The sequence below is a fragment of the Bacillus rossius genome, chromosome 7 (assembly GCF_032445375.1).
Source record: "Bacillus rossius redtenbacheri isolate Brsri chromosome 7, Brsri_v3, whole genome shotgun sequence".
NCBI classification, from domain to species: domain Eukaryota; kingdom Metazoa; phylum Arthropoda; class Insecta; order Phasmatodea; family Bacillidae; genus Bacillus; species Bacillus rossius.
The window spans coordinates 40426186-40454053 of record NC_086335.1 but is presented as its reverse complement, the minus strand read 5'-3'; the positions used below and the strand labels follow the sequence as shown (position 1 = coordinate 40454053).

The following is a 27868-nucleotide window of genomic DNA, read 5'->3' as shown; positions in this document are numbered from 1 at the left end:
CGGACAGCAATAACAATAACCATGAAATAATTAATTTCTAATTTATTTCGCACATGCATTCGCAGAGATATATACAAATCAAAATATGATGTCTTGGAGTCAATCAAGTGTTAAAACAGCAATTTATTTCCGTTTATTAATAAAAAAAAATGTAACACATTAAAGAGACTGAACATGAAAACCATTATATAAAACTATAAAATTATGATCACTGGTAATATTTTTTAGTGGTCGTGTTTTTAAATTAATGCAAAACTGACGAACAATTTTGTTCCTATTCCTTCCAGTATTATATAAGAAACCTTATAATATTCGATACTGTCTTTTTGCTTCCCAAAGCTGCTTTTAAAGTTTGTATCTATGGAACATAAGTGATCTAAATAAACACTACTATATGGGTTGAGATATAAGCAAATTTTTAAGGTATTTGATTTATAATATTTTTTATTTTTTTGCATTATAATTTTTACTGAATGGTACAAATTAATTCTTTTATCCTTTTTGTTATTGGGTGAGACGTACAATTTTAATTTCTACAAGAGATAATTTCCTAAAATTGTTATTTTTGAGTAACATTTGTACCGAAAAAGCCGCTAAGTATTTTAATTTTAATATATAGCTGCGATTGGGTACAAAGTGCCCGGTGGCAAGCATTCTCCCTACTTCCCCCTCACTCTCCTTCTGAACTGGTCCACACTCCCAGCCGACACACACTCCTCCTCCAGCCTATTCTGTTCCCCTACCGTCCTCACGACCATCACATTTTTTTCCCCTTTCTGTTCTCCTCCTCTCTTTGAAAACCTTCCTAGTATTTTCCTTCCTACTTCTAGGCATTCCCATTTTGAATTTTTCCCCCAGCTCTCCCCATCCTCCCACTCCACTCAGCACCTGGTACATCTTGACCAATCTCTCCTTCTGTCTTCTATCCTTTAAGCTCTCCCATCTCATTCCTATCATCATCTCTGTGTTACTGCACTCCCCCTTCCCTTCTCTTTTCATTCTCCTCCACTTGCCCTTCACCCATCTAGCTGCTCTCCTCTGCACCCCCTCCAGCCCCCTCTCAAGTACTGCCGTGTATGGGTCCCACACTGCTGCGGCATACTCCAGCATGGGGCGGACCATAGTTTTATAGGCCTTGTCACGTATGCTGCTGCTTCCCCCCCTGAGCACTCGTCCCAGCATGCCCAGGGCCTGTCTGCTCTTCTTCACTACCTTGTCTACATGCTCCCCCCACCCCAGGTTACCCTGCAGCACCACCCCTAGATATTTATAGCTGTCGGCCTCACTTATCACGTCTCCCCTCCAGCGATATTCCCTCCTGACAATCTTCCTCTTCCTGGTAAACCTGACCACTTTCGTCTTTCCCACATTTATTTTCATACCATTATTTTCCACCCACTCTTCCAGCCTTTCCAGATCATCCTGTAACCCATTTCTCTCCGCATCCATGTAAACCACGCAGTCGTCTGCAAAAAGCCTAATATGCCCTTGTATCTCCTCTCCTATATCATTCATCATTATGGTGAAGAGCAGTGGGCCGAGCACACTGCCCTGCGGCACCCCTGACGTAACCCTTCCTTCCTCCGACATCTCCTCCTCCACACGTACCCTCTGTGTCCTGTTGCTTATGAAGTCACCAATCCAACCCACCACCCTCCTGTCACTTATAGCTCCCTCCACTTTTTTCATCATTTTTTCGTGAGGAACTTTTAGAAATGTTAGTCCTTCACACCTCTCACTTCTAGTTTCTTCCTCTTGAGCTCGTTCCGTTCCATTCTGTCCCTGTCCTCCCGAGGAAAGTGTATTTCCTTCTTTCTGTTTGCCTCCATTCTCTCATTATTACTCATGGTCTCGTCTTCCTCTCTACCCACCTCTGTGCAACTATCTCCAAACTTCCCTCAACCCCCCTCCCCCTTGATCACCTTGAACAGTCTCACCAGTCCCTCCACCCACCTCTCCTGAAGTGTTTTGCACCACAGCTACTTGATGTCACTGATGGTCTGTGTCTCCCCCCCTCTATCCCTTCTCGTCTACATACTCGTTACCCATCTTGCTACCTGGTGCTGTAGACCTTATACAGTTCTCTATCTCCGTCACCAGATACAAGTCTTAGACCACTGCTGCATACTCCATCATCAGCTCCACCAGTGTGGAGTACACCTTCAACTTTACAACTGCTGCACCTACTTTTTCAATCCAAGGTTGCCCTGTAGGTTTAACCCCAAGGTACTTGTAATCCTCTGCCTCCTACTCCTTCCAGCAATAAACTTCCAACCTAACCATTATCGTCTTGTTTTCATATAACTCCATCCCATTGTTCAATGAGCAGTGCTCTAGCCTGTTAAGATCACTTTGCAAGGTTATCCCCCTCCCCCACTTTTTCATACACCCCGCAATCGTCCGCAATCATCCGCAGCTTACCATCCAGTTCCTTTCCAATATCATTTATCATAATGATGAATACACTTCCCTGCAGTACCCCTGATATCACTTTTCCCTCATCCAGATCTTTACTTATTACTTATCTACTTATTTACTTATTACTTATTTACTTATCCATCTTCACCTGCTAGTTTACCACCCTGCTGCCCCTACCAACCTCTCCAGCTTCTCCATCAGCCTCCTGTGTGGCAACCTGTCAAATGCCGTCACGAAATCATCAAAGATGGCCTCCATCGTTTCCCCCCATCGTTTCCCCCCATCCAACGGTTCTACCAGGAACACAAAAATACCATTTACAGATATTTTACCTTCAATTTTTTGACGTGACAACGTCTAATAAATCAATGAACGCCGGCTGCACGCACAAAAGAGTGTCCCGTTACGAACATTGTCCCATTACAGTGTGTCCCGTTACGCTCATTGTACACTTGCGCCGCATCTATCTCTCTTCCACTCAATTGGCCTATGAATCTACCATTAGGTATATTAAATAGGTTAAGGTGGGCTTAAATTTAGTACTTTAACTAAACTATCATTTCATCAATGTTTTGTTATGACGTTTTCACGTTAAACTATCATCCGTAAACTGACTTTACAGACAACCATATTTTATGTTAACCGACATCAGTGAAGGGGTTTGTATTGATTTCCAGTATTTCTATTCGATTTCATATTTAAAGAGTATAGAAATGCCAAATAAATCCCGGCTTAACATTGTTATTACATATATTTTTTAAAAGAGCATCTTTTCTAGAAAATTACTGCATTTTTTTTTGTACAAGAAAGTGGACTTCTTGTACATCTCAACTTGTGTGCAAACTTCTGTCGTGTGAACGGCCACAAGCAGCAATAAATACCTACCTATACAAGGAATTGTGTATTAGTGTATTACCTATTTGGATGCTTCAGTTTTTCACTATTTTTCTTTTACAGGTCCAAAGCAAGCAAATATAAATTATTCGTAGCAGTAAAGAGAAGATTTTATGCTTGTTTTTATAACCATACTAGCAGAACTCGGCAGATGTTGCCCTGCCAGTGTTTATTTATTTATCACTATGTATCTAAAATGAATGGTGTATGTAATTTTATCATAGTTACAATCACTATTTGGTGTTACTGAGGATCAAGGACAGTAAAAATCACAATATACCAATTTTTGTGGCTATCGGTTTAATGGTAGCCTTTAGAAGTTGCTGTGCTGCAGTGCCATCTAGTGGCGAGCTCTTGCCTGGCTGGAATTGTTTTTAGTATTGACTTTCAGGACTATGAGCAACTTCTGCTTAGGCCACCACCTGTGCCTACAAGTAGATATTACTGTGTGACACTGCCAAGTATCGCTTCTTACAGGGTTCGCAGTCACAGGTGACAATGTCGCGGGGCAAGTTTGAGACGGAGAAGTTGATAGAGAACATGAAGAGTCAGTTGGAGAGGCTGGTGCAGCAGTTGGCCGATCTGGAGGAGTGCAAGTGAGTAAGTGAGCGGAGTGCATTTGATTCACAATGTTTACGGGAGCATTTCAATCCAGTTCTGAAGGATTCCAACTGAGAGTTTTACCTTTAAACACGCCCTACCGGACTGAACAAGGACTGGCGTGAGTTCATCCACTTAAATTACCAAGATGGATGGGAGTGAAGAATCCAGTTTGTACATTAAACACTTAGGATCATACTGATAGTTAATGAAAACCGAAGGTGCAATTGAAAGTGGTTGAAAAAAGTCCTTAGGAATGTTGGTAAACACTTTGAAAAATCATTTTAAAAAATTTTCTTTGCCATGTTGTGAACTTGTTTTGCAGTTTACTGCTGTAAAATAAGTTCTAACTTTTATCTCATCATTGGTTCAAGCTCGCTCCAACTAACTTACTATAGTTTCTATTCTTCATTCCACATCAGAAATTTACCACAAACACACAAATCGGTCCATTTTAATTCTCAGTTTGGTCCACATTATATTATGCTGAAAGAGGTAAGCGATTGTCAATGTAAGTAATGCACTCTCTTGTGGTATAATAGTTTTCTCGGGGTACTCCTTCATTTGTTCCGCCACTCCTTCACCCCTACCTCATACCAGCTGTGTCCCTTCTTCATAATTGCCAAATAGTAATTATCCATTCCTCCCTGTTGATTGGGGAAGGTTTGCTTGAGTGGTTGACAAACTTGGAAAGTACAGGGAAAATTGTATGGGGAAAATCTGGAAATGCCAAGGAAAACAATAAATTTTATTCATGTCGGTACTTGTATGTTTTATTTTTATTTGCTACAATTTTTTTTAAGTAACTTTAGGGAAATGTATTGGAATTCATATATTTATATATTAATATTTTGGGATAGGTTTTTTAGAGATGTTTTTGTAAGTTATTGTAACTTATGTCAACAACTCTAGTGAGTATCATTATGTACTTACAACCTATTTTTGTCTCACAAATGTACGTAAAGTAGAGAATGCACAGCGTTAGACTTGCATTTTTTTTTCTCCAGGGATGACCTTGACGAGGCTGAATATGAGGAGACAAAGCAAGACACTTTAGATCAGCTGCAGGAATTCAACAACACCATGTCGAGGATGATGTCGGGAGACATGACGTTGATCGATCATCTCGGGTCGGTTCAGCTGGTACGGACGTTTGACTAACCGCCCTGCTGCCAGCGACAGAACCACTAAACTTTGGGCAGTTTTTGGCTGATGCACCGCCATGCACATTTACACTTCCTGTTTGCTTAAACTTGCGCTGATTATGAAACTGAACTAACAACTATGTAATGAGGTAGAATTCTTAATAAATATGATTTTAAGTTTGGGGGGGGGGGGGGGGGGGGGAATTTTTCAACCCTAATAATGGCATTTTGAATCCAACTGTTTTTAGGTGATAACCATTCTGAGACTGCAAATCAGTAACTTATGATATTATTTCTAGAGTTGTAGTTATTTGTAAAAAACCTGTGTTAATAATGAGTGCTAATGATGTTGCTGGAAAAACGGTTTGCTCTAGCAAATCACTTTTAACTTAAGGCATTCGTTTAAATGATGTGCTATGCCTTAACAAAGAAAATTCTTCAGTACAATAAAATAAAATAAACACAAGAGAGAGGAAAAAAAACAATAGTTTAGGTTTGCGATTTAAAGTGATAAAAAGTATTTAAATACTAATTGAACTCTTATGAGGGTACTGATTGCTCTACATTAATATTTTCTCGCTCTACATTAATATTTACCATTCAATTATTTAATAGTTGTTCAAAAGTGCAGTGTGCTATAGATGTGTGATATCTTAGAACCATGTCAGTATGCATTTAGCTGGACTATGATGACACAAAAGTAGATTTTATTGAAATAGATAAAAAATGTATGGATGTCAGGGTTCCTACGCCCCCTTAATATCCTCATAAAGTCCGTAATTTTTTTAAAATGGTACTTTATTTTATTTTATTTAATAAGGGTCCTTTAAAGTTCTTAGATTTCTTATAATCCTTAAAAGCTCCTTAAAAAGACTGATAGGCTGTAAACACTGGATATTCTTGTTTTTTTTATTATTATTTTCTTTGCAACAAAGACATGTGCAGTACAATTTGTGAATTTTGGGCCACGTGATTAGATTTAATGTGTAAAAAGTTTAGATTTTTTTTTTTCATAATTAGCATCTCACATTTAAAATACAAAGGTGTGTTTTACTGTACTGTCTTACTCATAAAATAAATGTAAGTAATAAGAATAAATAGTAAGAATAAAATTAAACCAACAAAATAATATTTTTTTTGCATTTACTATCTATTTAACAGTATCATCTTGAGGTATTTTGTGATATTACAAATGGTGTTGTACCTCTTCAAAGTGATAAAGGGGTCCTTAAAACTCCTTAATTTCTAATTTCACAAGAGGGTATGAACCAGGGAGGTTGTAACTATGACACTGGGGTTAACCTCACATGTGACCACTATTCATAGATGATATTCTAAACTAGAACATCACAAGCAACATAACACTAGTGGTGCTGGGAACTACTCATTTCAGGCCACGCAAGCAGCTATTAGCGCAGCATTCCACACTCCGGAAGTGATAAGAATGTTTGCTCGCAAGGAACCAGGGCAGCTGCGAGAGAGGATGGTTGAAGTCGAGGAAGGTCTGAAGCTCGGGAAACTGTCCCAGGAAGCCAGCATCAGACAGAAGGTTAGTGTGCTTTTCCCAGCTCTTACTGAGATATTCCTCTGAGACAGTGCGGAGTGAGACTGTGGGACTCGTGCTGAGCTGGTAACTGCATGTTTATGATGTGTTTATGTGACAGTTTTTTTTATTCAACGAAATACATGACTTAAGTCTGAAGTTTCATTAATATATATATTAAATATATTTTTTCATGATTATGTTTTTATTGTTGTAAGTGTATATTTTCCAATATTGTCGAAGTTGAATTTAGGGAGTTCACTGCTGGATCTGCGAGCGTGCTGCTCTGTTTGTCTACAGCGTTGGTTGCACAATGGAGTAATGAGGGCACAGTGCCTTGTACAGCATGTGCCTAATGTGCAGATTTGTAAAATTACTATTCTTGTGTTTGTTCAGCTGTGCACCTGTACCACAACTGGCTGCCATTATTGGGTTGCGTTGTGATACAATAGGATGCATTTTAACCACATGCATGGGCGCAAAGGGAGGGGGGGGGGGGGGGTGACTTACTTAGCCGGCCTGGGTAGTGGTTTTGAAATTTGTTTTCGTCGGCACTAGATGGTAGGCAGCGCAGTAGGATTTTTAAGCAGGTGTTTGCTGTTGTGCAGGGCTCGTTTGGACAGGTGTGGCCCTGTTCGTGGTAAAAAGTCGATAGGCTAAGATCTCTTCGAAGATGAAGTATGGTTCAAGTAAGAGTTAGGCTCACTCTGGTGAGTTTGGGCCCCCCATAAGACGAATCAATGCTATGTAATTCACGGAATTGACATTGTTTTAAGTCATTAAGTTTGTTAAGGCTCACGTAGAGCAGAAGTAGCCCAACTTAAGAGTTCAGGGTATGTCAAGGTACAAATTCTTTTTCCTTCATGTAAGTCATAACTAGTGCACAGCTTCACCTGTAGAGTACAAATAAATAAGTTCTAAGATAATTTAAAATGTCTCATCCTAAAGGTTAAGGAAAAGGTTGGTGATACTTCCTATTTACGTAATTGTTTTAGACTACTGGTAAGGTCATCAGTCATTGCTTAAGTTCATCTAGAAATCTTGTTGGGAACTTTTACCCTCTTTTATCGCATAATGGTCGTACACGCGTAATATTTTAGGACGTCAAAATTTGGATTAAAAAAAACCTCTAGTGTAAATGTCGCATAATGTTTTTGGTCTCGCTATTAGATTCAGAGAGCTTTGTGTGGGTATTTTTTCCGTATAAAACAATATATTTTAAAATAGAAATCATATATATATTCGGACATTACCACTTACTTATTTAATTAACGGAAATATGAAGTTTTCTGACGTGTAAATGATCTTTTAAAGACTTTTTAAACGTTATAACCTTCATCCGTTCATCAGCGTTGCCACGGTGTATCCCGTACAAAACTGTAGCCAGCGTCGTTGAAATCATTTGTGTTTGGTTATGTTGCTTTCCGTATAGAGCGCGCGCACATAGCTGAATATAGATATCTCGCAGAGTGCATACAACGCGCGCTCTCTATCAGGTGCTGAGTTACCTAACTACATTTGATAGCCAGCATTCTTTCGTGTTGTGTACTACGGTAGTTACGCTTTCGTTCGGCTTGCATTTGGAACACAGATTTTTTTCTATTTAAAGTTGAATAAAAGTTTTTGTTGTATGACTTATTAATTTAAATTGTTTGGCGTGCTCTTTTATACTTCTCTTTTTAAAAAAAACTTACTTTCCTTGAATGGGTTTTGTTTTTATCAATAACTTTATCTAACAAAAAAAATTTCTCCCGCATAATCGTCGCACCCCTACTTTTCAAACTTGATTTTAGAATAAAATGTGCAACGATTATGCTAGAAAACACGGTACTTTAAATTGTAGTTTGAAGTTTTATAATAATTTTTTTTTTTTAAATTAGCGTTAATTATTTGTATAATTTAGCTCGATGGGATGTCCCATTAATCATTCCGACAGAAGCGTCCTGTACAGGGCGGAAACTTACTGATCACATAGTAATACTTATTTTGGTTGGTATTAAAATCCTCTCACTGTAGAAGCGTGAGATAAAGTTAAATGTGATTGGTGTTGGCGTGCAGATGGAGATCCTGAGTGCGTTGAGGCAGCTGGGGGAGAAGCTCTCTGTGGTGGAGCTACAGTATCTGGAACAGCACTCCGACGACTTCACAGCAGCGTCCCAGCAGTTCATTAAGCTCACAGACACAACAGGTTGGCTTTAGCTTTCTTTCTACTCATTTTCTTTTCCCTCCTCTCTCCCCTCATCACCCCCCCCCCCCCCCCCCCAATCCAACACTCTCCCGAATATATCCACGTCGCCTCATATCTCTTATCAACTCTCTTCCCACATATCTCTGCATATATATCCACATATTTCTCACCAACTCTCTCCCAATATCTCTCTCTTAATGTCTCTCTTCCCAACTTCGTCCCCATGTATCCCTACATATCACTCTCCCCAAATGTCCAAAAATATCTTGTTCTCCAACGTTTTTTAGTAAAATGTAAAGTTTATAAAGAGTAAACAAGAATTTTAAGTTGTAAATTATACACAAGCTGTTCGCAAATTACAGGGCATAAATTTAGTGGGTGGCAGAGATTGGCAAAACAAACCATTTTTGTTAAGGGACGTATGTCAGGAAACAAAACCTTGCAAAGTTACAGGCATGAACAGCAGCGTGCAAATTGAATTTGGTGGGCTTCAGGCAACTACAACATTGGCTGAGAGGGATGCATGATCACAGTGCAGTGGCGTTCAAATGCTCCGCGAGAAGCAGGAGACGAGCCGGGCTTAGATGTATATAGTCTTCCACACAAACCCACAAACATGCACATCCATCCCCGTGCATGCATTCCAGAGCCTCCTAGATGGGAAGCCAGACCACAGATTTGTGACGTCAGCGCTCGACGTCCGACAGCAGGTAGAAGCTCGGGGCGGCTAGGCGGGCGGCCAGGACTGTTTACTACCCGCCGCTACTGCAGCTCTGTGACACTGCCGTTCAAATGTTCACTACCTTGTTCGAGGAAGTGAAAAGGTGGAAAGTCACAACAATATTTTTAAGGAATACTTAAAAAATAGTATCCAAAATATTAAATTTATTTTAAATCCCTGCATATTTTGTCTTAAAATTGCGAACATTTACATAATTGAGTTTTTAAAAGGGTTCCAGGAAAGTGTACAGCTAAAAACGTAAAAAATTATTTTTTAGACACTCAAGACATTAGTCACATTGCAATATATATTTACATGTGGGTGGCAGGACATTAAAACTGTAAGGGCTTCAGCAAAGTTTGAAGTTCCGTGAATAAAGTATAAAAGATATAAACTGTACAGAAATACGCTAGTACAAATTATACTCTATGAATAATGTACCTTCCACAAAACCTAGTAAAACATTGGTTAGAGAATAAAATCTCAATAGAAAAAAAATTACAAACCTATTTATCTAGTGTTTTCAGTTTACGCCTTGCCGCATTCTTTGCACTGAAAAGTTTATCATTCCTGACTTTACAATAGTTGTTCAGAAATATATTGACTGATGATCTTATAATATCCTTCAGGATTTTCTCGGGTTCATGAGATTTTTCACAACCTTCTAAATCTAAAAAGAACATGTTTTCACGGAGAACATTTTCAGTAAGGGAGCACGTAACGACATGCAATACAATGTTATGCTATATAACAGATATTTAATAAATATATAAATTACCAACTTAATCTGGGATAAGATATCATGAGTTACTTCCAGTCACCCACGTTTATGTGTACCTATGTAGGTATGGGGATATTAATTTTTTTACGTACTTCTTAACATACGTGCCAATATGATTATGACTGCTCCAAATGTTTGGTGTTTTAAAAGAAGGTTATCACTTATAAGCGTATTTTTTATGTATAAGAACAATTGAAAGAAGGCCTAACGAATATTTGGTAACAAGAGCTCTTAACGAAATGAAATTCAGCTCAAAATTACTTTTAACATTTGGTAAAAAAAAATTATAAAGATGGATATATATAATGTAATTTGGCATGTGAAAATTTGCGTACATATATTGAAAATCTACAAGAATTTAATTTACTGTAGAACTGCGGAATAAATTATTAACGATGAGATAAAACTTAAAAAGAATGGCTGACATAACATAAAACTTATAACGCAGAGTTCTACCAATATAGGTACGCCAATTTTAATTTTAAACTGATTGCACAGAATATTGAAGTCCTATAATGACGTACTGGTTTTGTCATTTAAATGTGCAATATAATTACTGAGTATTATAACGCGATCTTTGAGTGTCGTAAAAGTAAACTGTATTTAAATTCGACCATTTTTTTAAATATTGTGTGGGCATAATAAGTACTTTGCCAATGAAAATTAGTTTCGGTAACCGTTCTTGACGGCAAAGCAATTTTCCAGTAGGTACTGCAAAACAAAATAAATTATAAGTAAAAAATATTTGACAAATGTCCACTTACGAAAATAAAGGTGAGGGCCTATCGTGAATTAGAGTTAAATTATCTTAATATGTGGTTAACCGTCAACCAATATCTAACAATAAATAAATTAGATATATACATGTCATTTTTAGACTGCACTTTTATTTAATGTTAAGTCTTATCGTAATTTTTTAATCATTACTAACGGTGTAAAAGTTACTGCCATAACTCACAAACAATACATTTTAAAGAAATTTTCAACTTTTTTTAAGGCTTATGCTGATGAATGGTGTCGGTAATTACATCATTTTACAAACCCTACATCCGGCGTTATAAACGACAAATGGTTAAACTGTTGTCTGCTTAAAAATACATAGAATTTGTTCAATACTTCCCGGACTTAATCACTACGATAGAGAAGAAAAAATTGAGCTGTAAATTATGTTACAAAATGTAAAGCTAAATATTTGACTGTAAAGACGGAATTACAATAACCCGTCGCGTCCGTCCGTCATCCGTTCGTCCGTCAGATGCCGAGCGATTTAAAACACTCCGTTTATCCGTTAAATATATTTAACCTTATACACGCTGCCAACTGTTGAAACACCTTTGATTTTGGAGGAAATTTACCTGGTATAATTAGGTTATTTTTTTAATAATGTAAGCTATGAGCTTATAGCTTATTATATACGATCTTTTTCATTCCAGCATTTATTTAAACATTTTCTGCGCTACCTAGCGTAATTATTACACTTTTGTAAGTCGGACAATTCTTGAAAACGTGTTCAAACATGTTTGAAAAAAATATGTAAGCATCTAAAAAACTAAACAAACTTTAGTGTCTATAATTTGTAAAAAAGACTTGACACGCAAAACACTTGCAGACATTTGGTTGTTATAATTTCATCCGTCCGCCCGTCAAAAATATGACGTTACCAAACTTTTGACAAACGGACGGATGAAATTTTTCCGGCCATCCTATTGGCCGCAGGTCACGTGATTGACGGACGGATGACGGACGGATGTGACGAGCTGTTGTAATTCCGGCTTAAAAATAAAAATAAAATGTCCCCATAATGTTAATAGCTCCTGTAGCAAAACCTTTGTGTGTCGTAAATTTCTCACTTGCTTGCAAAAAAAATTTTTTACAAGACCTTCACTATTGAATTACCACTTTTCAAAGGCAATAGCTGATTTAGCCTATATCTTTCAGCTAACTTAATGCTTTTGCGACTTGATAATAAAATATGATTTACGACTAATACTAATTATACTAGTAACCCAAAATATATATGTTTCACTTTCCCTGCAGTATATTAAAACAGTGAAGTCTACTGACAGCCTAAAAAGTCTCACTCGCCCTATTAAAAATAAATTTTCATTAATAATTAATTATAATATGTTTGATAGTTGTTATAATTGGATACATTTTGAAACCTAATAAATCCGGAAAATATTACCATTAGAGGCGAATTAACAATTTTTTACAAACATTTATGGGACTATTATTTTATAAGTAGCCTAAGTATAATTAAGGAAATCCGAGTGATTTCAAGTTAAATTTACACTTTCCATACCATTTGTTACCGCAGCGAAGGTAGAACATAGTACTAAATAAATGGTAATAGGTCGTTCTCTATAAATTTCTAGACAAACATTTGACAAATTGTCAGGTCATCACTATAAATACTTCAGCATTAACAGCAGTTGCCTTACTACTTTAGCGGTTCAAAGCGAAATATCAAAAGATTTCCCGGGTATTATGCAACAGTCTACAAATGAAATCGGCGCTAGTTCACCAAAATGTTACGTTTATCGTAAACGACATTTACACGAAGTCAAGAGAAAGGCAGGCTATAAAAAGAAATTTGTACTCACTCGTGAACGTTTTGTTGGTGTAAAGCCATTTTTTCTCTTAAGACTTCGTATCCATTTCGTTCGCAAATTTTCATCCGTCAGGAACCGAAATACCGCCACTTTTGGTCCACTTTTGTAATTGCCGCGGCACGTTGCTACACTGCACTTTGACGGCATGTTTTATTTTAACAAAAAAAAACTGCATAATATAAATGTCAACCGTTTTTCTTTCGCCAAAATTTCACCCACGCACGGTTACTGCCTGCTCAGGCCTGCTCCTCACTCACTGCTGTTCAAACGATAACTGTATTCTCCCTCCGTGTTGGAATGCCAAGGGCAAAGGACGTCGCGTGCTGACGTCATGACCTGCTCGAGCCCTCGTGGTCTGGCTTCCCATCTAGGAGGCTCTGATGCATTCACACACACATGCATTCACACACACAAACACACAGAGAGAGAGAGAGATATACACACACACACACCACCACTACCACCCCCCCCCCCCCCCCCCCCAGGGTTTTGCTCAAATTTTATTTAACTGTCTTTACACGCCAGTTTTAATGTCATGTTTGCACTTCATATTAACAGTAAAATATTTAAAATTTACTCTCTGAATTTTTTTCCAAGCTAAGTAAATTTTAAACTATTTTGCATTGTAGTAACTTATGACTTTTTCACATTATCAACACAGGACTATTAAAGATTTACTTGTTTTTTTACTGTTTGGTTGTTTTGACTGATAGTGAGAACTCTTATTGACAAGTTTCTGAGTGAAAAATTAGTACTGAATTCACATCTTCTCATTTGTTTACAATTTTAATTTTACTTATAATTTAGGCCATAAAATACTGAATTTTTGCATAGTGTCTATGTTTTAATATTGTAACTCTGCGCTGAAATTTTACACAGCTTTTACCTGAATTTAGCACCACTTTTGGTCAGTTTAATTTTTTATTTTTTTATGGTCCCTTATATACCATAGCTCATTTTGTCCTCAGGTTCATGGCAGAGTATTTAATGTAATTGTTTGGCTGTAATACCATCGGTGTCTACAAGACGTAAAACACAAAACAGTAAAAATGAGTTAGTTTTCAAGTGGTTTGCAGCCTGCTTCAGTCTTGGGTGTTCACATTGTCTTTTATTTTCTTTACCTAATCGTGTTACTTAAAACCCTGCCGTTTCTGACCGTACTCTTTACCATCTAATCTTTGGTCTCATTTCATTACACATTCAGGAAAATTAGATATGTGGAACCTATGGGCATCTCGGAAGCTTAGCTGTGGGCATTATCTAGGGTAAAACTACCGTATTTGGTCACACATAATTTTGTTGTTTTTGCCCCTTGTTTTATTTATTATTATCAGCTTGCTTTCTCGTTAGGATTTATAGTTGTCCGGGTGCTTTGCACACTTGGTCTTTTGTGTAAATTAGAGTGGACGTGTCGGAGCTAGTATTCTGGGTGCTTGGACAGGAACAGGCAGACAACACATGATAGTTTGGCGGGGCGAAGCAGTTTTGAGGTACTCACCTCCCCTAAACCCTTTTCCCGAATCGCTGTCAAGTGAATGCCGCGGTTGTGGTCTCCTGGAGAGAGGGTGGTGGTAGAGCAAAGGACAGTACCAGTGTCGCAGTATGAGTGGCAGGTAGCAGGTGTGGTATTGGCCCTGTTGAAGACACACAGGTGCAAGCACATCAACGAGGAGCAAGGCTCTGAAGTAGAAACATGCTGTGCGGTTTTTTGGGATTGGAGCATGAGAAAAGGTAGCAAGAGGATGTAGTGGACGGACATATTTGTGTTTTGTGGAAGAAAAAAGTGTTTTGGTTCGGAGAAGACGAGGAGTAGATGGCCTGCATGGAATAAGTGAACACGTGGTTTGCACATCTGTGCTTCTACCACTTGTGACTCATTCGACCATTGGTCACTGGTTCTGCCCAGTAGTATGGGTAGTCAGAATTATCTAGTGATTAAGGCTAATACACCCTTTACCTCTTCTCAATCCAAAATCTTGCATAGTGAGATAAAGATAACATGGTGGAGACAGTATGTTCTTTTGTTTGTACGCAGGATTAAGTTGAGTTGGTGGAATTTTTGAGGGTTATCAATATTTATGTTGAAGTATTGTCTACATTGCTGAAGTCATTTTTCCTTTAATTATATTCTTGTGTATTGAATTCTACTTTGTTTCAGGAGGCATATTTTTATAACCTGCGCCTCACAATTTCTCTGTAGAATATGGGCAGAATTAAGTAGGCATTAATTTCTGTGTTTGTTAGAGTAACACGGGAATTATTTTCCCCTTCGTATTTTATTTGTATGTTTTAGATTCTGGCGAGAGAGCACTGACAATGGCCAAATCGGAGGCTAGTAGAATGTACAATGCCTGAAGAAACATCTTCAACAAAAGTGATTGTGCAGAGTTCAAACACTCAGTGAGTTGATGACTGTCATTTTTTGTGAAAATATTTTATACAACTTGAATAAAAAAATTGTCTTGAATAAAATTTGTTTTGCTATAAATTGTGACAACTATTACAAAGAACTTTTAATGCAATTTGAAGCTTACCATTGTTATTCAAAATATGTATTACATTTATTTAAATGAATGTTTGGTGCTGATTCTTGTCCGTGCTTCAACTATTATTCTTGAACAGTATTGTTTGAATGTATATATTTTGGTACATAAAGAATTGTTTTTAATAGCAAGGATTTTTTTTTTAAATTTGTTCTAAAGGTTATTTCTACCATCTCAATCATGAGAACAGAAGTGAGAATATAGTCGAATCTTTCAAAAAATTTATGTGCAGGGTAACATAGCAGTATGTTGATTTACAAAACCTTTATTTTGGAAATATGGTTTTACTTTTAGTAGTAGAGGTAAGCCATCTGTAGAAGATGTTATTAATTTTTATTTTATGTATTAGTTGTAATGAACAGGCAGATACTAATGATTGAGGGCTGCTGATGAATGTCTTGTGTTGAAGGTCTTTTTCCAACATCTTACAAACCTTGTCTTGCCAAACCGATTGGCTATTGTTATAATTCAGTTCTTTGTTTGATGTCATGTTGAACAAATAATGCATAATTTTATCATGTAAGGCTGATTTGATAGTGTTACAAGCTGGAAAAAGTAAGTATAACCCTCTGTTGATTATTGTACTAAAGTATGTTAATATACTATGAATATGCCATTTTTCGCAAGTTTTATGCTTTCGCTACACCATAATTCTTGCTTTATTTGTTCCATATTAAATAACTTCAATTCCAAACATTAGCTGTATAGTTCAACTCCAACTCCAGTCCCCCCACTGAATGACAGGATCCGGATGTGCAAAAATCAAAATATCGGAGTTAAAACTGCAAATGACTCTAGAAAAATGTTTAATCTTTAAATGCAGGATGGAAAGTTTCAAATATTTAAATACAAACAGGTTTTTTTTATTTTTTATTTAGGGAACATAAGTTGCAACTATAGTTTTTAAGTATTGCAAATACATATAGTTTTTAAGTATACAGTAAGTGTTTTTTATGAAATCATGATATACACACATGCATATATACATGTCAGGGTGGCTGGTAACAACGAAAACCTGGAAAGTCAGGGAATTTCTTAAGTAGTCAAAAAAAATTTTCAGTGATGACGTTACTGAAAAAGTTAAGTTATAGTACACGCTTATTTTTATTTGTACTGCTTTCATTACATATTCATACTGTGGCCGGCAGTTATCTTGGCGTGTCTCAGCGCGGGGGTGCGGGGACAGCGGGACCGGAGAAAGAAGAGGGGGTAAGCAGGCGACACGTAGCCGAGAGCCGTGTAGTGGCTGTAAAGAAAATATCGCCCTTCAGTGTATACCCGAAAATGGAAGGCGAAGGTGGCAGCTCGCAGAGGCGCGGTAAAGTGATACATAGCGGAGAGCGGGAAATAATAAAAACCGTGATGCAGTTTTGTGATGAAGAAGCGAAAAATAAATGTCTGCTCGAGCATTTACAGACGGCAAGAGCAGCGAAGTACACGGGTGTGAGTGAACGGTCCATAGTCAGGATTCGTAAAGTCAGCAAAGAACAACCACATGACCCACAGACTACGCCACGAAAAAACAGATATTTTAAGTATTTAATAAACAATGGAAATATATCTTTACTACGTTACTGTTACGTAGTGTATAGTGGAGTAAAATATTTGGGCAGTTAGGGTGTGTGTGAGTTGGGCGGCTATTAACAAGTAAGGTCTTGATAGCCTATTGTGGAGAAATGATGAGTATGAAGCGTTGACGAAATGACAGAACGGTGAAAACGGGAGTACCTAGAGAAAGTAATAAGAATAGTAATAATAGTAATTAATTTTAACTTAATTTGGTTTTTCGTCACCTAATACAATCAATTATCATGGAAAGAGAACTTCATACTTACATTAAACCTATCATATAATATATATGATGTTTTGAAGGTATTCTAAAGTGGAAGTACAATGTAAATTGTATTTACATTTATAATAAATAATCGATTATAGGTGCATTAAAATATAAAGCCACACATACACAAGCATTTTTTAAATGCCATTAACATTGGTAGTCAGGTGTTTCCTAAACGACTGACATGAAGTTAAAGCAGCAAATATAACATAACAAGCTCCATGTTTACTTAAAAGTACATCCAGCGCTAAATGGAACGTTTTAGGTACGGAAACCGGAGAACGATAAGGGCAAGACTGGCTCCTGCGTCATCAACTGTGAGATAGCTTACGCGCGGAGATCTACAATTGCGTAATGTTTTGGTCGTTTGCTTTTTCTTGTAAGACTTTTGTTTTAATTAACTTTGAGAACACAATGAATTGAGAAGCATATTTTTAAATTTATTTTACATACTAAGTGACCTAGTTTTCCAAAATAAATCTGGCCGGTTTTCGCTAGTTACTGAGTTAACATTTCAATTAATTTTGGTTAGCATAATAATTAGCAGGCACCGTAAGTATATTTAATGGGACAAAGTAAAACGTTGCAGGTTTAGATAATAGTTTGTTACTTTTCCTGACAGATGAGTACATATATTCGAGCACAACCACTGCAATTTACACAATGTTACACTTATGTAATACAAGTACAATTCATAGGATTTCTCACTTTTGGTTTGGTAACCCAGCGCTCTTAGCCAAAAGGCCTTACCGCCCTGGGGCCCCCCCGGACGTGGATACAGACTTACATAATAGTGTAGGAAGTCACGCACCGAATGTATTCTGTTCTGCTAGTACAAACCGGGCCGCTGACCTTGACAATAGGGTATCGCTTCCTCTTCGCCCTCCCCTCCCCACCAGACAGGACTAGGGAGCTCAGACGCCAAGATATCTGCCGGGCATAGTAATTCCTCCTTTACAATTTTTTTTTTTTTTTTTTTTTTTTTTAATTATATCAGCACTTCAACCATGTGAATTAACTTCAGTCATATGGACAGTAGTGTGATAAGTGATTGATAGTTGTCTGTTGCAATAGTGATGTGTGTTTATGCCTACAAGTCACGATTTTGAATTTGAATTTTTGATAGTTATTGGTGACATATCAGTGATCAGGAAAAAATCTAGTGATCCCATAAGTGATCAGTTCTTGTTTACTATTCAGGCAGAATAAAGGAAAGACAAGGCTTGCAAACAACTGCAGTCCTATTGCGTGCAAGGTTGGCCAGAGAAAAGTGAGGTCACACAGTATATGATCCCTTATTGGCAATATACAAACAACATGACCTATGCAGACTCTTTCTTGCTCAAATATACCAGATTGGTCATCCCAGCATCACTTCAACTCCACTGTCTTGGAATGTATTCATGCAGGTCACCTGGGCACAGTGAGATCTAGAGAAAGAGCAAAAATGTCAGTATGATGGTTTGGATTACCCTCACAACTGGAAAACTTGGAACTGACCAATTTGTGTGTAGGAGAGACAACATTCCAGACAACCATTTATCCAAGCAAAAAGGCCATCTCACCCATGGCAAGTCATCGCAGTCTATCTGTTTAAATGTGATGCGGGGTAACTAATTGTCAAGAACTATTACTCAACTATTTTGAAATATACCCCTTTGTCTCGTTTGAGGGACGTGGCAGTCATAATTGGATAAAAATAAATTTTCACGCATTTCGCCACACCAAGAATAGTAACGTGCGATAATGGTACGCAATTTGTTTCAAGAAATTTTCAAAGCTTTGCAAAGACCTACAAGTTCCAAGTCATTGCATCTTCTCCACAAAATTCTGGCTACGGCCCCGAGTTTGGCGGTCCCGTCGCAGTTAGGTTCTCAGGTTGTTCCTGGACTTGTCCAGTACGTCCTTGCGGATGCGCGGGTAGTCCGGATGCAACTTGAGCACCTGCTGGCAGACGTCGATGGCGTCGGCGTAGCGCTTGGCCTTCATGTGGTTGAAGGCGAGCTTGTAGCCGACGGCGGGGTCGGCGCGGCCCCCGAAGCGCCAGGCGCGCTCGTAGTGGGCGGCGGCCTCGCGGTGCGCCTGCTCCTTCTCGGCCACGAGGCCGGAGCGCTCGTGGGCGCGGGCGCAGCCCTGGTTGTGCTGCAGGACTCGCTGCAGCAGCTCCCCGGCCAGGTCCGGCTTGCCCCCTTGCAAGTACACGTCGGCCAGCATCAGCCAGCAGCGCTCCAGGCGTTCCGCGTCCTCGAAGCTCCACGCGCTCCTCGCGACGCGCTTCAGCTGGTTCCTGGCGCGCGGCGTCTGCTTCAGCAGCATGTAGCCGGTGGCCAGGCCCAGTGCCACCCCCACGTGGTCCCTGCCGCAACCACCCGCACAACTCTACTGTGTACTCATGGAGCGAGGGGGGATCTAGGTCTGGATCCTGATCAGGCCATCCTGAAATTGGTTTTTTTCATGCTTTTCGGAAATAACCCCGGAAAAATACTGAAAACACCTCTAAAGAAAATCTAACTTAAGACAATTTCCTCCACAGTAATTTTTTTAAAAATTTTGCACTGGACCTAAAAATTAAAAAAAATTTTACCCTTTGAATAAAATTTCCCTGTTAACAAGTACAAATTTCTAAGTTCTATGAGAAACTTTGTAACATGGATTTACTGTACTTGTACTGAGTACATGAGTTTATCTATTTATGAAGACCTCACTTTCTACAAAATGTGAAACCCAAATAAAATAATTAAAAAAAAAAAAAAAACTATTGTAACATTGGTTTATTTACTGTACTGTGGAAATAGGATGCATCTTAGAATTAATTTTCCTAGTTTATTTGAAACATTTGTGACTTCTGACCTCTGACAATGAGGGCAAATATTCTAACATCACTGGAGATCAGAAGTATACACAGAATTTCATTTCTGCAAGGGAGGGGGGGAAATAGAAGATCTTTGCCTGCTATCAAATCCTTTCCTTTTGTTGGTGGGAATGATTGATTCTTAAGGATTTCTTAGGATTTTGGAGGGAGGGAGGATACATCCTCCCCCTCCCCCCATCTAACCTTTGCATATGTCCAGCGAGTTATTAATGTGGTGGTGATTCAGGATGTTGCACAGAAACAGTAAAATAACCTGTAAGCATCCTGGCTCGCCATGGAAGTCAGATCCTGCAGCGCCCTCTCTATGGTGGACTTCTGCCTTGCCGCCAGCAGCAGGAAGTTGCTCAGGAGCCGGTGGTTCAGCATCTCGTCTCTCCCCCCTCCGGGCTTCAGCTCGCTCAGCAGGCGCTCAGCCGTCCGCAGCGCCATCTCTCTCGAGCCGTGGAACTCCTCGCTGGACACAAAGCACCGAACCCATTACTCAACACGCACCTACCTTTTCGCGAATATCATGATCCTCAATGTTACACACAACTGGACGAACAGTGGGGTGGAAGACACTTATCTGATGCAGTCATTTACAAGAAATATTACTTACTATTTGGTCTAAATTAAATCAAATCATTCTCCCCTGCAGATCATTGAAGTTATATGCAGTTATGTCTTCATTATCAAATATAAATTTTTAACATTTTTCTATCTCTCTATTTTCTTGTATGTTCTCTATAACTTTGATATTAAATAGAATTCCATGTTTGATTCTAGTTATTCTATTATCAGTCTATATTTTACTATTATTAATTCTATGTATTAATTTTGTAATAGATAGTTTTTCAGCTTTGTTTGAAATTTGTTTTTGTCTTCTTTAGTAGCATATTTATTATTTGATCCCTATGTTATACGTATTAACTGTATATTTTGTGTTTATTTTTGTATCTTTTATGTTTTTGTATTTGTATTTTGTATATGTTTGTAATCCTCTTATGTGTTTTGGTCGCTGCAAGTGTACGGCTCACTAACCTTACATGTGTTGGCCAATTGTGGTGTACCTACCTGCTGGAATTTCCCCTTCAGGTGGTGTTTGCCCACATTTGGAGCCAGCGGAGGGGAGTGCTCTGTTTACTTGCAGCGATCATTATTGTCTTTTGTCATTTTGTTTTTGTTTTCTGTATTTATTATCTGATGGTATAACCGTTGTGTGTATTCATGGTTAAAACCACTTCTTGGATCTCGGATTGAGTATTAATTTTACCAAAAACAAAGTTGGTTCTTAATATATTAAAGTAAAACTCTCATCATGTATAGATTTCAAATGGTCAAAAAATGAAACTCCAGGGAACACAACTAATCATTAGACTTGATTCCATAACTAATATATTTATTCTGCAGGGCTAGGTTATGTATTTATTTTATTATTATAATTTAACATAACCAAGCTGTAAAACATTTAAGGAAGGTGGGTTGAGCACGGGAACAGGGACGTACTCATCCTCCGACGCCGCGCTGTCCCCCAGCACGTCGTCGTCGGGATTCAAGCATATCTCGATCATGTTGTACACAGCCTGCTGCCCCCACTCGGCGTCCCGCCGGGCGCCGTTGAACTCCCGCAGGGCCTGGTTGAGGTTGCCGCAGTACCAGTGGTTCAGGCCGCGGCAGTAGCTGAGGCCCGCCTCCTGGGCCGGCCGCGCGCAGGCCGCGCTCGCCTTCTCCAGGTACTCCGGGACCTGCTCACCACGCCAACCGCAACCACCCCTAACTAGTACTACGTATGCACAGTCAAAAGGCCTTTAATCCAGCGTCACGGTCCGGCACGTCCTGCAATGCGACATCGATCGAGCCACTTGCATTCGTTTGTTTCGATTCTTTCTGTGGACCTCGACTGTCAGGTCACATTACTGTGCCGCTGCTGGAGTTTTTAAGTTCCTTCAGAGTTCATAGTAACTGTGTTTTCATTTCAGTATGTTGTTTCCTGTTTTATGGCGGGGTTACAGTTCCGAAAAAGATTTTTTTTTGAACAAGACCAACAAACACATCTGTACTTTTTTCTTCTTTTTAGAGCAGCTTTTTATTACTTGTTTTGAATACCATTGAACTGTGTATTAATGTGTTCGGTATTCCCATAAAACTATATCGACATTCGATAATCTGGCAAAATTGCTCGTCCAGCACGGCCGTAGTTGTGAATGTGCCTGATTAAAAACCTGTTCCCGTACTTGGATTTCAAGCAATAGTGGTTCCAGGGAGAAGCCAAACGCTCATATTTTGCATAGTGAGCTTACCAAGGTGCAGCGCAACTTTGGAAACATGGAGTGCATTTTTTTGACGAAACAAAACAAGTTTTGGACCACATGAACACCACGAAAGCACCTGCTGTGAAAATAAGTGTAGTGCAAGTGTCTACAAAATCTCTGGTGAAGCTTACCAGCTTGATGGCTACAGATCCAAGCAGACTTGACTTTGAAACACTGACTGTCTTTAATCCAAAAAATATTTTGATTACGGAAATGAGCCCTATTTTGCTTGCTAAGTTGTGTAAAGTTTCTACTCTGAAAGAAATGGACCGCCAGGAGCTGATCACCGGTTTTGGAGAGTTAAAACAGATAGTTGAGAAACAAATGAAGGAAAGCAGTGTGGATGTAGTGAAGGCACTTCAAGTTTTAAAACTTTCACAACCTGAATTTTCTGACAAGTGCCTGGAAGCAGTGTGGATGTTGTGTGCAAACGTTGATTCGGAACGCTTCTTGTTACAATACAATAATGTTCTCACTGACAAGAGAACTAATTTGAAACAAGAAAATTGAGCTACAATGGCTATTTTTTCATTTGAAAGTTAAATGTTGTGTCAGAGTACTTTGGTTCTGAAATTATTGGGTTGACTTAATTTAGAATCTGAGTTCTTAAACTTGTGTCTTTTTAACCTATATTTGTGTAATTTTAATTTATAATGTTTCAATTGATGGTGCAATTATATTACAATGTTCTCTTCATATTTCTTACACTTGAAATTGTAAAAATATAAAAAATAATAACCCCACTTTTAGGTAAAAATAACACTGATTTTAAGGGAAAATAACACCACTTTTCATTACAAAATAAACACACCTTTTGCATGTCTCTACTCATTAGCAACCATAGCCATCACAGACATCCAAGAAGCGTGGAGTCTGTCATAGAGGTCATCATCCCGCCAGTTTTTCCAACCCTTGGTAATACCACACAGTATCATGTTAGGGGGCGTTCAAGTATTACGTAACACAATTTGGGGGGAGGGGGATCTTGTAAAATGTTACGATGCGTTACAAGGGCGGGAGGGGGGGGGGGGGGGGGGTTCGAACAACGCGTTACGTAATATTGTTTTTTTTTGTTTAAATAAAAAACTAGGAAATTAAAATTTCCCAAGTTTGCAACCCTTTTAGTTTATGTTTCACGTCATATTTTTTATTAACTAACTATATAAATAAATAAAATAAACAATATACGCATGTATTTAGATTAAATATTGCTTGTTTTATTTATTATTACCGCAAACACGATTAAACAATAACAAAGTACTTTAGCAACTTTCCGGTACTTTGCGCAACCTAATTATGACTTTTAAGTAAAAATGGTCACTTGGGTGTTACGTAACATTTAAGGAGGAGGAGGGGGCACAGAAAAATGTTACTGCGTGTTACATGGGAGGGGGGGGGGGGGGGGGGGGTAAAAAATCTTCAAAAATTGCATTACGTAATACTTGAACGCTCCCTTACGCTGCGCGCTCCCCCGTCCTGGACTCACTTCCTCGAGCTTCCCGGTGCGTCTCAACACCTCCACCATCCTTGCCAGCGCCGTCCAGTAGTTGGGCTGGCGAGACAGCAACTGCTGGAAGTGCACCTTCGCCGTCTCAAAGTCTACTTTGCGGAACGCCAAGTCCGCCAGCATGACGGTTGCCGCTTCGTTGTTCGCATCTGCTTTCAGAAGGGTCATGCACGTCGCTTGACAGTTTTCCAAGTCGTTAACCTGGTGGAAGTGGAAATGCCATCAGAATTTAATCACAATACATACACTAACAGAATAAATAGAATTCATACAGTAAGCTTCCCTTAGTAAAAAAAAAAAAAATATGGTCTATTAACACATAAGTAATTTCACAGTTATTTCCTTAAGTATTCCTGTTTAAGAGGAAAAAAATCATTGTTGTTTCATCACTTTTGAGCAATAATAGCTACCAAGAAGGATTTGTAATTAATGTGTTATAGCACATATCTCAACTATAGCCCGTCCCACTCTTAGATTGCAGTACACGGCTTATGGCGCGCGCTGTTGCCAAATCTTTAACACATTACGAATTTCAGGAGATGCGTGTCTTTGTAATTTGGATAGAACAAGAAGCATTTTAAGAAATCATATCGTAATTTATAATATTTTATACTATTACACATATAAATTTGTAATAATGCCACTTTTATGTAAATTTCAAATAAAAACTACCTATTGTAGACGAAATTTTCTTATAGTTTTCTTTTCTGTTCTAAAAATCCCATATATATACCTATATAATTATATATATATCACATTTTCATGTGCCCGATAAATGCCGTATTTTTGGACAAGTCATGTACAAAATGATAAATAAAATACGGTAATGGAAATTCTCGGTCGAGTAAGTTATGGGAAAAATCCGAACAATTGGTTCGAAATGGGGAAGATTTTTTGAAAAACAGAAAAATCGCAACAACTCCCATAATATGAATAATATCGAATCCGTTTTAACGTATGATAACTCGGATTACCTAATGCCGAAAAATGTTTTCTAAATACATTTTTGATACGACCAGCCATAACTGCATGGGTTCGAAAAAAATTTTCACCGGACAAAAAAACGTAACTGCCTTAGTAGACACATTATCAAATCTGTTTAAATTGTTTGTAATAATATCATAATTATTTTCCAAAACTTTGTCTAAAACAATGTTTGATAAGATGCTTGGTGAGAAGGATAGAAAAATAATTCAAAATTTTGTACCATGATCGCTATTAAATTCCTTCGTATTTATTTCATACATTTTAAATATTATGTTCAAGAATCGATTATAATATTTTTTGTTGACTAAGGAAGCCATGTATTTGAAATTGCTTGTAGGACAGAACCCCACTTATCTAAACACACGGCCCTGTTTCCTCTTACGACGGCAGCGCGCGCTCTTGTACTGATAAGACACATCTTTAACAGCTATTTCCACGGAAACTGTAGAAGCAATTGAGATGGCGCTGCTTTTAAAAACTAATTCAATTCATTGTGAACATTTTTCTTGCTTTCGTCCCCCATTTATCTTTAATAGAAAAAAAATTTTCCGCGGGTCAACTTTTTGATGTGTCAGTTTGTGAGAAAATGCATTTCAATATATTAAAAAAAATATTTAAGTGAAACCTGTACAGTTTTTGTCTTAACATTTGTTCGGTGGCGTCCTAAGGCATTAATTTACTAATAAAAAAAATCTGAATGAAATACACATGTAGGTTGTTTTTTTTGATGTGAAACATATCGGAATACTTAAAAACAGTTCGCAGCGAATAAGTTATGTTTTTTAATTTTTTCGGACACTTAAAATATTGTTAAGTATTCAAAATAAGCATTGCCTGATGCGTATTTTGATTCTATACAATATGAAAAAAGCTTGGTCCAAAAATTAAAATTTTAAATTTCGTTTGATATTTGGCAACAACGCACGAAGAAACAAGGACAGTGCTAACGGCAATCGGTGTGTGTTAGAGAGAGAGAGAATGCGCCCATTTACTTCCATACTGCAATCTAAGAGTGGGATGCTTTATAAGTATAAGATTCTTTGCTTTTATTATTTTACCACCTTTGAATTCTTTGATATTTAAATTAATTTTTTCTTACAACTGCTATTATTATCATAAAAATGATATAGGTCACACCTTAAGAATCACAGTAGAACTTATGTGCAATATTTTCCCTAACAGAGTCTTTATTTTGAAAATAAAATCTTATAATTGCCAAAATTGTGAAAATAAAAATTGTATTTAACAGTCTCCCTCAATTAGAATAAATACTTGGTGCCTTCTGAAATGTCTTACGGTCATTCCACCGAATGATATTGAATTATGTGAGTACATTCATAAAAATTATGTGATGTGAATATGCCTTAATGTATGAACAGGAAGAATAACTTATTTAATCAAGATCAAATGGCTTATATTGCGAAGTTATGCTAGGAAAAATTTGTTAGTGTACGTATGGACAACCCAGTTGGGTGTCTAGCTGAACTCATCCCATTGTCAGCTAAACATGTTTCATACCCTTGATTTCTTGCTGCAAGAACTCATTTTTTATTTTTCACACAAGGTATGTGACAGTGTGATTTTGTGAATCAGAGGAACTTAATATTTTTTCATCTATACATATGAAAAAGTTTTAATGGCAATCTTGTCTGCATTTTTTATATTCTAAAATTCTTTCAGGTACAATGGCCTATGATACTTGAGAAGTTGGCATCATTATTTATTACTAATTAACTTTAGGTTAGTATAACCTAAACCTAGTAGGAATACCACACATAATTTAGCTGTTTTTGAAAGTAAAAATTTCAAAATAAACCCTATGAGTATGATTATTATTTCAATTAAATACCAATATGTAAACTATAATACTAAAAACTATTGAGTATTTAATTATTTCAAAATAAACATGGCACGACTCTAAGTTAAAAATTGATGAACAACATGTATTCAAGTGCAAACATGCACATACACACACACACACAAAGGTAATCAGAAAGGAAAAAATAAGATTTCATAAGCTATTAAAAATTGTAGGCTTTCCCGGCCATTGACTGGAGTTGCTTGGCTTCTGGGTTGTATGTAGCCGCGTTGAAGGCGAAGATATCACAGATTTTTCGGTCGACGTTGCAGTCGCCATCATCAGGGTAGCAGTTACCTACCCAGAAGCAAAGCAACTCCTTTTATAAGCTATCTTTCCTTTGGGGAAGAAAAAAAAAAGAAAAAAAACCCGGAATGACAACTGTTAAATAAGGTCTGCTCATTTCTAACCTGCATAAACAGACGAGCTAAGGCAACCAACGTATCGGGATTCTCAGGCATGAAGCTGAGCGCCTCTTTGTAGTAGCGTATAGCCAAGTCGTGGTCTCTCAGGGCTGCCGCTCGCTCCGCCATCTGCTGACAGATGTGGGTTGCAACTTTCTTCTGGTCCTCTCCTGCGCCTGACCTCTTCAACACGCGACCTTGGTTGTCTGAGGCCTCCTTCAGGGTTTCCAGCGAGGCCTTGATGTTGCCCGCTTTCTCCCTCACTTCCGCCAGCATCAGTAGCACCTGGGCACAATAGTTTCCATGTGAACATCGTCCTCGTTTCTATAGTACGCCCAATAGTTATGGTCTGCTGTGGCAACATCATGGTACACCAAAGTACATCAAGTAAAAAATTATGGTTTATAGCTACATTCATAAATATCTACACTTGTACCTACTCTCTCACATTTTACATTTTAATCTCCTATTTGTGAATATGCCTTAATGTATTAACAAGAAGCGTAACTTATTTAATGATGTTGTATGTGTACAAGGAAAAAATTTGTGCAGCTTAACATTTCATGCCAACAGAGCAGTCACATAGGACTGAGGTATACAAATTTCATGTTTCAAAAACTATAAAAAAAATTATTAATATAAGTTGGGTTGTCAATGTGACAAGACA

General features: G+C 38.0%; 2 protein-coding genes across 5 annotated transcripts in view; one reads left to right on the top strand and one right to left on the bottom strand.

Moving 5' to 3' along the window:
- The first annotated feature begins 337 nt into the window (after positions 1-337).
- On the top strand, positions 338-16484 carry LOC134533874 (protein LZIC-like). Its single transcript, XM_063371602.1, has 6 exons — positions 338-423; positions 3790-3908; positions 4920-5055; positions 6451-6606; positions 8659-8788; positions 15196-16484. The coding sequence occupies exons 2-6, from the start codon at positions 3811-3813 to the stop codon at positions 15255-15257; spliced, it is 582 nt and encodes a 193-aa protein (XP_063227672.1). The 5' UTR covers positions 338-423; positions 3790-3810; the 3' UTR covers positions 15258-16484.
- A 1748-nt stretch (positions 16485-18232) lies between these two features.
- LOC134533873 (tetratricopeptide repeat protein 21B-like) overlaps positions 18233-27868 on the bottom strand; it is a 33960-nt gene continuing 24324 nt past the window's right edge. For all 4 annotated transcript variants that reach the window (XM_063371598.1, XM_063371601.1, XM_063371599.1 and 1 more), the window contains 5 exons: positions 27208-27486; positions 23932-24153; positions 21640-21878; positions 20408-20608; positions 18233-19638 (listed from right to left, as the gene is read on the bottom strand). In XM_063371598.1, the coding sequence (XP_063227668.1) occupies positions 19149-19638; positions 20408-20608; positions 21640-21878; positions 23932-24153; positions 27208-27486 (1431 nt within the window). In that variant the 3' untranslated portion in view covers positions 18233-19148. The remainder of the gene's footprint in view (positions 19639-20407; positions 20609-21639; positions 21879-23931; positions 24154-27207; positions 27487-27868) is intronic.

Bases quoted from the DNA above. Each gene is read 5' to 3' on its own strand.
- LOC134533874 (XM_063371602.1), top strand. From the start codon at position 3,811: ATGTCGCGGGGCAAGTTTGAGACGGAGAAGTTGATAGAGAACATGAAG. The intron at 3,909-4,919 runs GTGAGTAAGTGA...TTTTTTCTCCAG, and splicing joins GCCGATCTGGAGGAGTGCAA to GGATGACCTTGACGAGGCTG. The intron at 8,789-15,195 runs GTTGGCTTTAGC...TGTATGTTTTAG, and splicing joins TAAGCTCACAGACACAACAG to ATTCTGGCGAGAGAGCACTG.